General features: G+C 38.6%; 1 protein-coding gene and 1 long non-coding RNA gene across 2 annotated transcripts in view; both read right to left on the bottom strand.

Annotated features, from left to right (window-relative positions):
* The window catches only part of LOC134819888 (zinc finger protein 271-like), a 61,234-nt gene that overhangs the window by 41,521 nt on the left and 4,119 nt on the right, over positions 1-15,594 (bottom strand). The window contains exon 3 of the mRNA XM_063830041.1: positions 15,430-15,440. Coding sequence (XP_063686111.1) covers positions 15,430-15,440 — 11 coding nt within the window. The remainder of the gene's footprint in view (positions 1-15,429; positions 15,441-15,594) is intronic.
* Positions 13,316-14,922, bottom strand: LOC134819182 (uncharacterized). Its single transcript, XR_010160735.1, has 3 exons — positions 14,879-14,922; positions 14,373-14,498; positions 13,316-14,197 (listed from the first exon to the last, which is right to left on the bottom strand). It is a non-coding gene; the product is annotated as an uncharacterized LOC134819182 (long non-coding RNA).

Below are 15,594 nucleotides of genomic sequence, written 5' to 3'. Positions count from 1 at the left end.
ACAGGTTAGTTTTGTATCCATCACTATTTTCACCTCTCCGATCCAGCAGTGACGAAAATGGCTATGACATGGAAAAACTAGAGATGTTATCCCTCAGATATTCTCTAGTCATGAGCTCAGCTATTACGCCCAACATGCCTACACCTCTGTCACTGAGAACCACTATCAGATCGCCATATCCGTCACTCTCCAATCAGCACTGTCTTTCATGCAGCATCAACCCGTCCACACATAACGAACTTAATAATCTGATGTGTTTCAAAGGCATCTTGTTTTTGAGAGTCACTATTCTTAACCCTCAACCGCCCAAACCTCCTAAAGAAAGAGTCGATTGATCGTTAGCTTCTGAAAGGTTTGGGCCGTATTTTTCGTGTTCCACACGTTGCACCTCCATTGTGACGGTCGCCATGTTTGTATCTACTTGTCTCCCGGGTTTTGTCTCACTAGAAGCTTCCCATAATATCCATTTTGTTGTTTATTAATTTCAAGTTTTCTACTACTGTTTTCTTCAAAACTTCCGTTTGTTATCAAGTTCTAGGAGATAACATAATTTTTCTACTTCAGAATTCGACGTGTCAGCGATGCTGTCATTCGCGGAGTACTTACATAAAACGTGGACAACATCCTAGCTAAACAGGGGTACGACAAGGTCTGACATCCTCTCTCCCACGGTCCTCTAATGCCACCGTGGTATAATAGCAGTGCTGCTCTACAAGCTAACTTCACCCTTCGACTAGTCTGGGGACTCCATCATGGTCCCTGTGGGTGGTTAGGAAATCTCAGGTACATGGGTTGTTATGCAACCTGAAAACCGCGGTGGATGAGGTGACTCAGCTAGGGAGTGAGCAGAGGATTAGAACGATTTTGATAAAGAAGTACGATTGGATCGGAACCTGGAGCCGCAGTGAGGGCTAATATAGGAAAGAGGCGTGGCTATTAAGAGGAACGAGCGTAGGAGCCGGGCTGATGGTTCATATATACTGAAACCTCAGAGAAAATTGATAAGAAAAAAACTGTGGAATCCCAGAGGAAGATCGATAAGGTTTTTTAAGAAGAAGTGGAATTTACTTCTATAACAGTAAGTAATACTGCTGCGGAAAATAAGAAGGATAAATGAGGTGTATACATTTTTAAATTTGCTCGGTTAAATTTATGGACACCTGACTTGATTAGGATTTATTTAGAAAACGAATCAAACGAAGACATTTCCTTCAAAATAAAGTTTAATTCATTTGTTTTGAGATTCGTTGTGCACAAACCATTTGAAATATAAGATACGTTTATGAAGAATTTTTAGATTAATTTATGTAATTAGGATGATCTGTGTGTTTGAATTATGTACCCCTGTTTAGAATTATGCCCACTTTAATTCAGTCTGATAATGGTAATTCTAAAGGATTGCTCTGCTGATGATATCTTTACAGAGACTCAGTTCTTTGCCGTGCAAGGACAGCTTGCACAGCTTCAAGGGTTTTGGGATATCTTAGTCTTGTGAGGGGGAAGGGTTTAGTTTGCCAATTCAAACTTTTCTGCATACTCAGCATGAATTGAATTTTTATTGATAAGATTAACTATTTAATTTGTAATTTTATAGGTTTCTGAGACTTCGAAATTTGCAAAGTTGGGTATATTTTGTTAGTATTATAACTGTTGAAATGTTCAGATTTTTTGATCTTCCCTTTTGGCCACAAATTTTTTCTTCACTTTTGCTATCATTAATTCTTACAGTGTTTTTATAATACCCTTCTGTAAACACTTTTACAATAGCTACTGCGATAGAAATAAAAAGTTTTATAACAAACTCCCCCTCTAATATACTTGTACAGTGTACCGTGTGTACACTGTACTGTTTTACATGTGTACCAGTTTAAGGTGTACAGTTTACGGAAAGTAACATATTAGTGTATAGTTTAGGGGAATCTTGAATGCATTATTACCATCTGTGATTGTCCCTTAGCTTCTACTCATTCATTTCTGGATTCCACTCCCCTTTGTTTGAGGATGAAGGGTGTAGCAAGCAGCCCCAACCTTCTCGACCTGTCGTCGAGTAGCGTTCACCAGCTGTATTCAGGGGGGGGGGGGGGGCCCAAGTGGTTATTTGAAGATATTTGGTTAATGTCATCCACTTTTTTTCGTAGAATTATGCCATTACATTAATTAACAATTTTCATTGCAGGAAAGCACCAAGTTATAACTCTGCTTCATCTTAAAGGTATAATTTCCATTGGGGGACGTCATTTTAGTTCCCCTTTTCAATGCAATGAAAGATGAGCTTTTTCTGTAGCACAAAGCACTCCCAGAACAGCTGCTGGCATCAGTTGTAGCAAGAGCAAACAGGAAGGCTAAAAGATTAGGCAAAGTAATCTTAATCATTATGGCAAACTTATAAAATTTAGGTCAGATCGAAATAATGAAAATTTAACTGTTGTTGTCCTTCTTAAGCATCCAACATGGGAGCATGTACAATGTACATCTTTTAAGAATTTGGGAGGGGCGGGTCCAGCAAAGAACTAATTTTTCATTGCCAATTAGCGACCAATGGAAAACAATAGAAACTTTAGTGTGAGACCACCAGACACGTTTTCATGTTGAAGATTAAACTAACATAAACAAAAGGTGGAGGAAACTGAGGAGGCACATGAAATTTGGGTGGGGTCCAGCAGAACTCGACTTTCCGCAAAAACCGTAAAAGATATACAACTGAAACTTTTTTTGTTTTTGACTGGGTCAATAGTAAGGGGAAAAGTGGCATTCCGTTGGATTCGAATGTTCACAAGGATTTCTCAACGGAATATGGTAGTTAGGACCCCTACGAACATAATTAGACTTGTTGCCAATTTTGTATCTCAACGGAAACATCACTTTTACCACTTTTTACCACCTTTGTACCACCTTTCTGGTTTGCCAAATATCTTTAGTTGTGAACATCATAGAAGGCTGCAAATTAACCTAGAATGTTTATCTTATCAAGGAGTAAAACTTTTGTATCAAAAGTTTTTACATCAGACAATCAGCTAATTGGATAATTACCAATTAGTTAATCACCAAAAAAAGTGAAATTTTTTTATTGGCTTAAAATGATTGAAATCGTTTGAAACACGGAGAAATGTAGTTTTTAGAAAAACTTCAAAAATTTTTCACTTAAAATTTTTTTTCGAGACTTGAAAAAAAAGTTTGAAAGTTTGAAAATATTTTTTTCCGCCAAAAGTGATCGAATTGCATGAAACGTGGATAAAAATGCTTTGCAGAAAAACTTCGAAGATTTTTAGATTGGGGAATACTAAAATCATCAATATTTGAAGTTTGAGTTCAGTAAATCTCGACATATTTTAGTAATTAGGAATAGCTTAGCGGAAAGGGCTGGACCTGAAAAAGGTTAACCACACAATATTAGAGTTTCATAACTAATTACAATACAGCTTTATCAAATTCCACATAAAGAAACAGCACAAAAGGACCATTTAAGATCGAACCGATTTTATGTAGCAGAACGTAGCTACACGGGGTTTCATTGGAGTTGGTTATTTTAATGGCCAAAGAGTGCCGGAACTAAAGTTACTTAAGATTGCAGTTTAGGGGCAGTGTAAACCACGGTGTAGTCAGGGACACAGAGCTACAGTGAAGGAGTACTGCAATAGAACAGTGCAAGTGATACAGTCTGCAACAGTAAAACGCCGACGAAGCTAGACTTAGAGTGAACTGATGGAAGCTGGGTGGTGCTAAAATGGAGGTAGCAGAACGTACTACATGATGAAAACAGGAAAACTAAGGCTGGTTGAGACCTAAAAAGATGTGAATCTGTCCTGATAGATCCAGTGAAGAGCGAGTAGCGAAGAGTTTGATCACTAACCTAAAGCTCTAAAGAAGAAGAGGGCTAAAGAGACTCACTTTGATCAATAAATCCGGTACGGCAAGGTCTGTAGCCTTGATAAGAAGATACCATGAAGTAATTCATGCGGAAAAGTCGATTTATATAAAGGGTTTCGTTGGATCTAAAAAGGGTGGGTCAGTCTCTCTGTTTTCATAAGATTCTGATGAAATGCTGTTAAGCTCAGGACGGTGATCTTAATAGGTCGGATAGCTGTATCTGGTTGCTTCCAGCCCACCCTTGTCGCTTGAAAATAAGTTCTCACCCCACCTCTTCCAAAAATACAGTTACCAGAGCAGGAAACTCTTCTTCCTCCTCTTCTTTCAACACAAACACAATCAGGTTCCAGCTACTCTCCTCCTCTGCAGCCACAATCTTATCTCCTTCTTCGGAGTTTTACTGTTGCAAACTGTATCACTTGCACTGTTCTTTTGCAGTACTCCTGCACTGTAGCTCTGTGTCCCTGACTACACCGTGGTTTACACTGCCCCTAAACTGCAATCTTAAGTAACTTTAGTTCCGGCACTCTTTGGCCATTAAAATAACCAACTCCAATGAAACCCCGTGTAGCTACGTTCTGCTACATCCATGCTAGCACCACCCAGCTACCACCAGTTTACTCTAAATCTATCTATTTCTAGCAACTTTTCAATGCTATCTCCAGCTCTATCCCGACCCTGGCAATGACATATGGGGGTTATTCGAGGTATATGGCATAGCAAACGAAGCGGCATGCGCATTCACAATACAAAAAAGCCACAATGGATGATGGAAGGTATATTTACACTCGCTTCCTATACCCCCCCCCCCCCCCCCCCCCCTATAATACCAGGCCTCTTGCGAGTTGCGAGAGTGATAAAAAGTGCACAGTTTAAAGAAACCCCTGTGAGAAATCGCATTTCTTGCACAACTGGGTCTAATTATAGAGGTAAATAAGAGGTCCGGTACATTCAGATACCCGGTATAGATTGGCAAGATTGACAGAGGTTTTGATCATTGAAATCAATAAAATGATAGTACAGCAGGTAAAATCGGTTCGATCTTAAATGGTCCTTTTGTGCTGTTTCTTTATGTGGAATTTGATAAAGCTGTATTGTAATTAGTTATGAAACTCTAATATTGTGTGGTTAACCTTTTTCAGGTCCAGCCCTTTCCGCTAAGCTATTCCTAATTACTAAAATATGTCGAGATTTACTGAACTCCAACTTCAAATATTGATGATTTTAGTATTCCTCAATCTAAAAATCTTCGAAATTTTTCTGCAAGGCATTTTTATCCACGTTTCATGCAATTCGATCACTTTTGGCGGAAAAAATATTTTCAAATTTTCAAACTTTTTTTTCAAGTCTCGAAAAAAAATTTTAAGTGAAAAATTTTTGAAGTTTTTCTAAAAACTACATTTCTCCGTGTTTCAAACGATTTCAATCATTTTGAGCCAATAAAAAATTTTCACTTTTTTTGGTGATTAACTAATTGGTAATTATCCAATTAGCTGATTGTCCAATGTAAAAATTTTTGATACAAAAGTTTTACTCCTTGATAAGATAAACATTCTAGGTTAATTTTCAGCCTTCTACGACGTTCACAACTAAAGATATTTGGCAAACCAGAAAAGTGGTACAAAGGTGGTAAAAAGTGGTAAAAGTGGTGTTTCTGATGAGATACAAAATTGGCAACAAGTCTAATTATGTTCGTAGGGGTCCTAACTACCATATTCCGTTAAGAAATCCTTGTGAACATTCAAATCCAACGGAACCCTTAAATCGACCACTTTTCCCCTTACTACAAATGCTTTAATGGCCTTCAAATCAGCATGAAAAAATAAAAAATTGGCCAAGAAATAGGAGTTTTATAGCCCAAAATTTGGACCCCCAAGTGGTGTCAAAAACGCGAATTAAATACCTTACTCGGGATTATTACGACGGGTTTATTAACGACCGGTTAAAATATGGTTCGGGAAAAATATGGCGAAATTGCTCAAAATCCACCACATTTTCCCGGTCGCCATTTTACCGGTGTCCAACCTTTCAATTTTAGATTCAAAAATTTTGTCTCAGATGTAAATTTCCTTATTAGAGATAAGCAAGTTTAGAAATTTTCGCATTGCTAAAACTTGTGAAACAAGTCGAATTATCAATAATTGTTGAAAGTAGACAGAAATAATGACTCGTGGTTAATCAAACTAGATAGAAAATAATTTTTAACATTTGAAGCGTAACAACCATATCGATATTAAGATAAAGGGAGAGCTGTTTAGTCTTCCAATAAGTTGTAATCATCTTCGTAATCTTCATCTGGATCATCCCTTTCATCAGTTTTAATTAATTCAAGTTTTAATTTAACTGTTACTTTTACTTTGAGTCCTATTTCATTATGTAGAGATAGTCAATACCTAAGAAATTAAAAATTGGCCTATTTAAATAAAATTTAACAATAAAGATATATATGACAAGAATTGGGCAAAAAGGTGAATTTTTTGCAATTTTAGCCAAATGAAGTCGAAAAACCTACAACAAGTGTCCTAATAGTCTTCTTATATAAGACAACGATTAAAATATGAGCACCCATACCCCTTGGGAACCCTAAAAGCTGAGTAGGCGGGTTTATTAACGACCGGTGAAAATGTGGTTCGGGAAAAATATGGCGAAATTACCCTAAACCCACCACTTTATCCCGGTCATAATAATCCTGAGTAAGGTAGGTAATAATTATTTTAGTCTCTTGAGTCTTGACACCACTTTAGGGTTTATAGACGGGTTCCTGCTAGTTTTAATAATCCACAGTTAAAATCTTTGACAATGAAATTGTTAATGTAGTTTAAATTTAGAAATGTTTAACTACCTCTGGTTGCATGATGTTTAGAAATTTGTTGAATTCTGGCATTTTCAAAACTTTTTTTCTTAAAAAAAAAACGCAAATTCGTCTTAAAAAACGCAAAAAAACGCAAAAACGTTCTTCCCAACCCTGCAACAGAAAAATTTTTAATAGTTAGTGATCGGGAAACACTAGAAATTAGACCAGACATGCGTTCATGTTGAAGATTAAGCGATAATAACAAGTGGAAGAATGTACGGCTTAAGAAAGACAACAATGAACAACATTTAAATAACAATTTTTGTTCAGAACCTTGTCCATTACTCCATTAACAATGGACAAACCGCGCATCAACGAGCGTGCTAAAATTAAATCACTCTACAGTCGATCTTCGAGTTCGAAATTTTTCTAAAAGGGTCCCGGAAAGTTAATCTTAATCATTATGGCAAACTCTTAAAATTTAGGTCAGATCGAAATAAGGAAAATTCAACTGTTGTTGTCCATCTTAGACTTAAGCATCCAAAATGGGGGCATGTACAATGTACATCTTTCAAGAATTTGGGAGGGGCAGGTCCAGCAGAACACTCATTGACATTTGTCGTTGCCAGTTAGAGATCAATGGAAAACAATAGAAACTTTAGTGTGAGACCACCAGACACGTTTTCATGTTGAAGATTAAACTAACATTAACAAAAGGTGAAATTTGGAAGGGGTCCAGCAGAAAACTTTTCAATAGTTAGTGTATGGGAAACACTAGAAATTAGACCAGACATGCGTTCATGTTGAAGATTAAGCAATAAACAGGTGTAAGGATGTACGGCTGTGCTTATCCAATTTCCAAAGGGAGATATAGATCAAAGTTCAAACAATAGCAATTGCGGTGTGTGCAGTTAAAGAGTTCTGTATCAAAAAGTAGCTACAAGGTTATTAATATTTACATAGCTTGCTAGTCTATTGCTCGCTTCTTTTGCGTATATCTCTTAAGTCTTGATTCATGATGTCAATCCTCCACTACTCCCGAAATTTCGCTGCCGTGGCCAATAAAGTAATGACAGAGCTTGCGGCAATTCATTAGTTTGTTATCATTAAATGGAACGTGTCCAAAATCATTTTTTAAATTAAAGCAATTCATGATCGAATACTAGTGTTTATTAACTGTTTGATGAACCATATTTATAACTTACTATATTGATAAGTTGATAGTAAATCGATGAAGTCATAATTAAGGAAAATATAAAATACGTGAAAAATAATTTGGGGAAAATAATGATAGCAGAAAAAGTCACGTGACAGTCGAGTGTAGAGTGATTAATCATCATCCAAAATTCCATGTCTCCCCACTTTGGTCAGCTGGAACTTCATCATGGGTAGAAGGTTTTAAGTTCAAGGCTAATAGCAACCTCGTCCTACTCGGCTGGGGGAAAAAGACAAAGTGGAGTTCTGGCACTAACAATTCTGGAGGTACCCTGTTAAAAGTGCAGGATGACGTCGTTCTCTACACTGACGAAGGTGCAGCGGTCTGGAGTACAGGGACTGGTGGCAGATGTGATTGATGGTGGATGGAGTGACGAGAACTGGTCTGACTGCTCAGTATCTTGTGGAGATGGAACGAAGACAAGAACTAGATCCTGTACTAACCCCGCCCCAGCTGATAATGGAGTTGACTGCGTGGGAGTAGCAACGGAATCTCAAGCTTGCTCTGTTGACGGGTGCTGTACTGAAAGTGTTTGCTACAGAGGTGACGCACCTTATAGTTATATCGCGCTAGAATTTGGCTCATCACTGACGTCTCCCAACGGAAATTATACATTTATGATGCAGCAGGAAGAAAACTTGGTGCTTGACTGCAATGGAAACTCGCTTTGGTCCTCTGGAACTGACGGTGCAACCGTATCAAAAGGACTTGCCTTCCAAGCTGATATTAACCTCGTCATATACAGCACAGAAAGTGGAGCACTCTGGGGCTCGAATACTGCCAACACCGAAGGCACCAAGTTGCAAGTGCAGAATAGCGATGACGTCGTCCTCTACAGTGACAACCTAACAGACGTCTGGAGTACAGGGACTGGTGGCAGATGTGACCCGATTGATGGTGGATGGAGTGACTATGGAGACTGGTCTGACTGCTCAGTATCTTGTGAAGATGGAACGCAGACAAGAACTAGATTCTGTACTAACCCCGCCCCAGCTGATTACGGAGCTGACTGTGTGGGAGAAGCAACGGAATCTCAAGCTTGTTCTGTTGACGGGTGCTGTACCGAAATCGTTTGCTACAGAGGTGACGCATCCTATATCGCGCTAGAATTTGGCTCTACACTGACGTCTCCCAACGGAAATTATACATTTATGATGCAGCAAGAAGGAAACTTGGTGCTTGAGTTGGCGGGTTATCGGGAAACGTCTCCAAAAATCGAGCAAGTGATACCTTGAAGGGTCCTAGAGCAGTTAAACTGTTTACTTGTCGTGGGAGGAGGTTCCATAGTCTCGCTGCATTCACTCCAATGGAATTCTCAGATGTTACAACTTACAGTATAAAAACCAATGTTAAATTGTTTTACAAACAATAATAGTTAAACATGATACGATCACTTCTACATATTTAGAACCCAATTATAGTGTTCAACAGTTTTGTTTGTTTTGTTTGGACATATTTATAGATACATGAACATATCAACTAACAATTACATAAGTTAACTCATTAACGTGTAATTGAAGTGTGTAGCTTATACCTCCACACTTTCAATTCTAGTATTAGCAAGGCTGGTAACTGGAGTGTAACTGAGTAAACAAACAGTTTCCGGTATAGATAGAGGGTTCAGGAATGCGTGAGTTTATACCGTTATTTCCATCCAGACCTCAACCAAGACATGGTGGTTTTTGCATGTCTAGGTCATAAAAAGGATGACCCGTAAACTGGACTGGGGACCCAGCATGGAAGTAGGGGGTGATCTCCCCCTGCGGGAGCGCTGCCCAAATTATCAATTTGTGCAGTCTTGTAGGAATTTTGCCTAAAGAAATTTGAAGAAATGTAACAAAACTGATACTGGAATAATAATGGAAACCTATTTGTTCTAGTAATACATCTGTGGTAGATTAACCTTGTAGAATTAAAATTAAAAACCATACATTTCATTATTGAAATATATTATATCTTTACTACATCAGGAATCTAATGTGACTATAGCACCGACGTCCGACATGTTGTCATGAAGGAAATCAGAGCCCTATTGAGCGATCTAGAAGCTCAATTTACTTTCAAAGAGAAGCATCGTCTGAAGCCAAGGGCATGCACAAAATGTGGCACAATTCGTAATTTTGCACATCTGTTAAAATTTACGATTGACAATTTCTCAGAAATGTTCAGTAAGTTAAAAATATCTCTCCCGTTGTCAGTCCTGGAGGGTCTCCCATTGGAATATGACTTCTGGCGTTGCATATCAGACGGTACAAAAATGAGCAAACAGTGCGCATTAAACTCATTTTCCAGCAACTTCTATTCAGACATAAGCCATAAATTTGGCATCTCCAAAGGCCCTGTAAAACACGTCAACACTCAACAACAACCTGACATAGAGCCTGCTGTTAAAGTTGCTGCAAGTGATTTTAATAATGAAGCAGAAACTATGACTTTGGAGAATAACACATGTTTCCTAGATAAAAGCTTTTTTGACAGTTTCAAATGCCACAAGTGTGGAGAATGGTTAGAGATTAAAAATGTTAGATCATTTAGTGTCAACAACTTGTGGGGTTCGCTAGAAATAGAGTGCACCAAGTGGTACATCAACTGTCATTTGACTACTGTGGAAAATCCTCAAGCCGCTCTAGCAAGATATCTTTCCTCTGTAGATGCCGTGGGAGGATTTGTTTCTACATCAGAGAAGCTCTTCCTCTGCAACGACTTGTTGCCACCCCGATATCACCAGGCCAAAGAGAGATATGTAAAAGATATCGATGTAGCAGTTGTGAAGGTTGCGTCTCAGTCTGTTGATAGGGCTCTAAAGGAGGAGAAGGAGTACAAAGAAGAGCTCACTGTCAGAGGAGATTTTGGCTGGCATCAGCGAGCAAATATGAATGCGCAGTCTGGTAATTCCTATCTTTTTATTACTGAAGTTTGAGCACACAGTAGAACCATTCAATCGTCTTTATATCAGCATATTCTTTAGTTTCATAAATAAATGAATTTACATCTTCACACCACCATTCCTAACATGGTAATTTCTAGGAGATATGGTGCTGGTAGGAGAAAAAACCAACAAAGTAGTGTCCTACTCCTATAAGTACAATGTATTTTCGAGAATTTGTAGCCTTCGCCATAGGAACGCAGATAAGGGACACGAGGGCCCCACAGTGGGGCTCCATGCTGACATTTAGCCTAAAAACGAGTTTTCCTAATGTTTTAGATTGTTGTAAATTCTGATAGAGAATAAATAACCGGATTCAATGCTTTTAAAATTAGCTCAATATCTCGGTTGGGTCAAAATTTACAACCATTTGAAAAGCGCGCCTGAAAATAATCTGCCTGCACATGCCCAGAAATTCAATTTCACTGCCATTTTTGAGTCAGGCTGAGGTTCCTTTTGTTTTCAATGTTTTTCAACTTTTGATTGATTGAACATGGATATAAGCATTCTTAGTACTGTTTAAGAAGAAAAAACCGTGATTTCGGTCAATTTTGGATTTTTGGTAGCTAAAATTAGAATATTTTTCAAAAATAGGCCTTAAAATTTCATTCGCTGACCACAAATGGGTGGTAAAGTTATAAATGGCCCCATATGGCCCGGGTTTCATTATGTTTTCTATGTTTTCCCATAATTTTTCTAGCAGAACCCAGAAGATTTGGCTTCGGAACGCTTCGGAAAAAAAAATTATGACCCATTTTTGGTACGAGCCTGAGGTGAAAAATCGCATCAAAATAGCGCGAAAAATGAAAACTGATAGATTAAAAACTGATTTTTTCATTTATTTCATAGCTTTTTGGTGCACACTTCGATATTTTATGCTAATACCAGCAAAGTTCAATTGGAATAAGCAATATTTGGATGGAAAAATAGTGCATATGAGCCAAAAATAGCCAAAATCTGGCAATTTGAGCTCGGAAAATCCAGGGGCAACTCTGATTTCATAGGATTTTTCTTATGTTTTTGTCATATTGCATAGTTTTTATGGTTCTCCTTTCTGAAATACCCTTAAACAATCACATCAGCATGATTGATGACCATTTCCATACGAAAAAGCAGAAAAATGGGACAGAAACCGCTTAAAATTCGATGAAATCTTAAAACTGCTAGTCAAAAAAGATGCTTTTTGTGTGACAGAAAGTGCCAAATTTTCGAAAAAATTGATTTTTTGCCCAAAAAAGTAGTGAAAGTTGTCCAATTTCACTGAAATAAGTCATAATTGACGATTTAATCCAAATTGACACCACCAAGATGTGGCCAGAGGCATAAAAGGGCAAAAAAAACAAATGTCATCATGCCCTTTACGCGAGCCCCACTGTGGGCCCGTGCAATAGCAACTTTGACGGTACTGCAAAATCAATGGAGCCAGTCGGGATGGTGGAATGTTTGACAGACATCAAAAACCGTAATTTACAGTTGCAGAGCTTATAGTTGATAATGATGGCAATACCATGGCAGCATTCAGCAATTCAGGTAATCTCGAAAAATACTTTTACTTTTACTTGAGAATGAAATGTGCTTGTTTCGTTGTTCCTCGAATTTCCTAAATTTAAATCTAAAATGCCTGATGTCAACAGTACCTTCTTCAGCTAATACTTACAGTAATATATAATTCAGTCAGCAGGATTCACTGATGTCAACATCACACGGGATAGAAATCATACAGTGAAGAATCTTACCGCAAGACTGATGAAAATCTTCCCTACGGCTTCACAGACTCGAGAGTACTTCTTAAAGAAAGTGAAATCCCCCCTTTTATATGGTTGAGATGCTCAGTGGCTGAGCAAATTCTATGTGTTACCACTTACCAAGCACAATGGTATTGTTTGAATGACCTTATCTAGTGGGTGCTGCTATCCATCAGATCTCAAGAGTCAAGAGTATTAGAGTATCGGAGATTTAGGGAGAAATGACATTCTGGAGCGGTTCTATTCTTCGTTGAGCACTAGGATATGTCTCGCTTCAATGTTGTCTATGATGTTTTCCGGTTGTATTTGCGCCAGGAGCTTGGTAATATAACGGTCAGAAGTACGGCTACAGCATCAATGTTGGTATTGATAGATCATTCTCTACCTAGGCCGGTATGTCAAGATCTCTGATCTATCATGCATTTGTGGATGAACCAGGAGCTGAGCAGGCTAGAGGGAAAAGGAGTGCGACAATCGGAAAATGTCGATTACGTAATCAGTAACGTCCAATACTATTCGTATTTGCGGAATCCAATTTAATTGGGCTGCTGGCCGGCGCCGCGCGCGTCAAGAAGGGGTTAGTGCGCGCGAAAATAACAAAACTTGTATCACTATAGAAGACAAGCGTCTGACGCTAAATTATGTATTGCGGTGGTACCGGCCACTTCTCTAAATAGCATATCACTAATGTTTTTCATCGACGTCTTACTTAACTTAAGAGTCAAGCAAAAGAAACACAAAATTACCCATAAATTAAAGGCCTTAAATGATAATACATTTCCAATTTCAGAGCAGGAAACCAATTATTTCCAAGTGTACAATTTGTATTACAAAATTCTGAGTTCGCAACAGCATTCAAAACAAATATAGAATTTAATTAACCGGTCCGAATAACATTTCATATACTTTCTACTGTTACTTTATAATCAATAACGTTTCTAGAACAGCTTCTCAATAAAAACTGGGTGACTAACATATGAAAACAAACTGAATTAGTCAATAGTTTCGCCATATTATGTATAATATCAACCTTATCGCACTATCATACATATAACATAACTCTTTAGACGTTTTCAACCTTAATATCAAAAAATAACCAATCAAACAACTTAGATAATTAACATATTTGTTTTCAATACAAACTCAAGATTTAGTTTTAAGCTAAATCTGTGAATCGAGATTCGATTTTCTACAATTAAATGTCTATTTATTATTAATTAGAATCTTCAATTTCTATTTGAGTTTGTTAAGATCACAGTAATTTCATTGTCTGTTTCTTTTAGAACTATGAACTGTTTCTAAAAACTCGTCCAACAAGTTCTCAGCTTTCCGTTTCCTACTGACGTAATATGAGGGGGCTGAAGAGTGGGGTGGTGTGGAGGGAGGAGAGGGCGACTGCTGTCTGCTGTTCTGACCTTCTCTGCTCTGTCTGTTCATCTGAAGTTCTCTGTTTGGCCTACCATTCTGTCCCTCCTGCCGAGACTGCAGCCCGCTTGGCTCCCCGTAGGTATTTCGTGGGGATGCCAGGCTAGAAGATGGACCGGAGCGGGGTGAGGCGACCCCGAGACTGGATAGCACGCAGCTTAGATCGTCACTCTCGTTATCAGATGTAAGGGGCGTGGTGGGACAGTTCTTACGTGCTAGTTGTTCTGTACAAAGAGTTTATTTTTAGGGGGGGGGGGGGGGGGGGGGGTATCAGATACGAGATTTTTGATCTTCACAATATTGTATTTGAAAAAGTGTGGAAAGAAAAAAACTGATAAAAGAAATGCTGAACTGAACTGCAACTAGCTCGATTAAGGAGCTTTAAAACAAATTACTTACTCAAAAAATCAAGTCTGTTAATCTTTCTTTTCTTCCTCTTAGACCATGTTGATAAGTCTCTTCTGTAGGCGACTTTTCCGTACTGTTGACCTAGTTCAAATGCTCTCTCAACCGCGTCTACACTATCTGATAATTTTTAAAATATTGAATTTAGTCCTAAAAGCAATCAAATAAATGATTAAGAAAAGAAAATTTTGAAATGTCCGGCAGCCTGCTTTAATCTTTCAATTATTTATAGATTCAAAGTTATGTCAGAGGCAGTGAATTTATAATGTCAATCATAAACGCTAGAAAAAATGGTGGCGTGAAAAATTGTGAATGATTTTTATGGAGAAACGAGTTTTGAAATGACAAAATTTCACAATTGTTCACCATTAGAACACCCCTCTCCCTTATGTGACGCAATAGCTAACCTTTGTAAAGCCTGGTGACAGCTATGGAACCCCCCCTCCCTTCCGTGACGCAATAGCTAACCTTTGTAAAGCCTGGTGACAGCAATAGCTAACCTTTGTAAAGCCTGGTGACAGCTATGGCTGACTGCTGGAACTGAAACTGCAATAGCTAACCTTTGTAAAGCCTGGTGACAGAAATAGCTAACCTTTGTAAAGCCTGGTGACAGCAATAGCTAACCTTTGTAAAGCCTGGTGACAGCAATAGCTAACCTTTGTAAAGCCTGGTGACAGCAATAGCTAACCTTTGTAAAGCCTGGTGACAGCTATGGCTGACCTTTGTAAAGCCTGGTGACAGCAATAGCTAACCTTTGTAAAGCCTGGTGACAGCAATAGCTAACCTTTGTAAAGCCTGGTGACAGCTATGGAACCCCCCCTCCCTTCCGTGACGCAATAGCTAACCTTTGTAAAGCCTGGTGACAGCTATAGCTAACCTTTGTAAAGCCTGGTGACTGCAATAGCTAACCTTTGTAAAGCCTGGTGACAGCAATAGCTAACCTTTGTAAAGCCTGGTGACAGCTATGGAACCCCCCTCCCTTCTGTGACGCAATACCTTTGTAAAGCCTGGTGACAGCTATGGAACCCCCCTCCCTTCTGTGACGCAATACCTTTGTAAAGCCTGGTGACAGCTATGGCTGACTGCTGGAACTGAAACTGCAGTAAGCTGCTGTTGGTAGCGCCCCTGTCTTTGCACAGCGCTGCTGTGTAGTGAGCTGTGTCCTGGAAGTTTAGCCACAGGATGTGCTGGATGTTTTCTATCTCCTGAGATGATA

The sequence above is a fragment of the Bolinopsis microptera genome, chromosome 8, assembly GCF_026151205.1.
Source record: "Bolinopsis microptera isolate Bmic1 chromosome 8, MBARI_Bmic_1.0, whole genome shotgun sequence".
Taxonomy (NCBI): Eukaryota; Metazoa; Ctenophora; class Tentaculata; order Lobata; family Bolinopsidae; genus Bolinopsis; species Bolinopsis microptera.
Note: the sequence above shows the minus strand (reverse complement) of the source record. Positions and strands in the feature narration are given on the sequence as shown.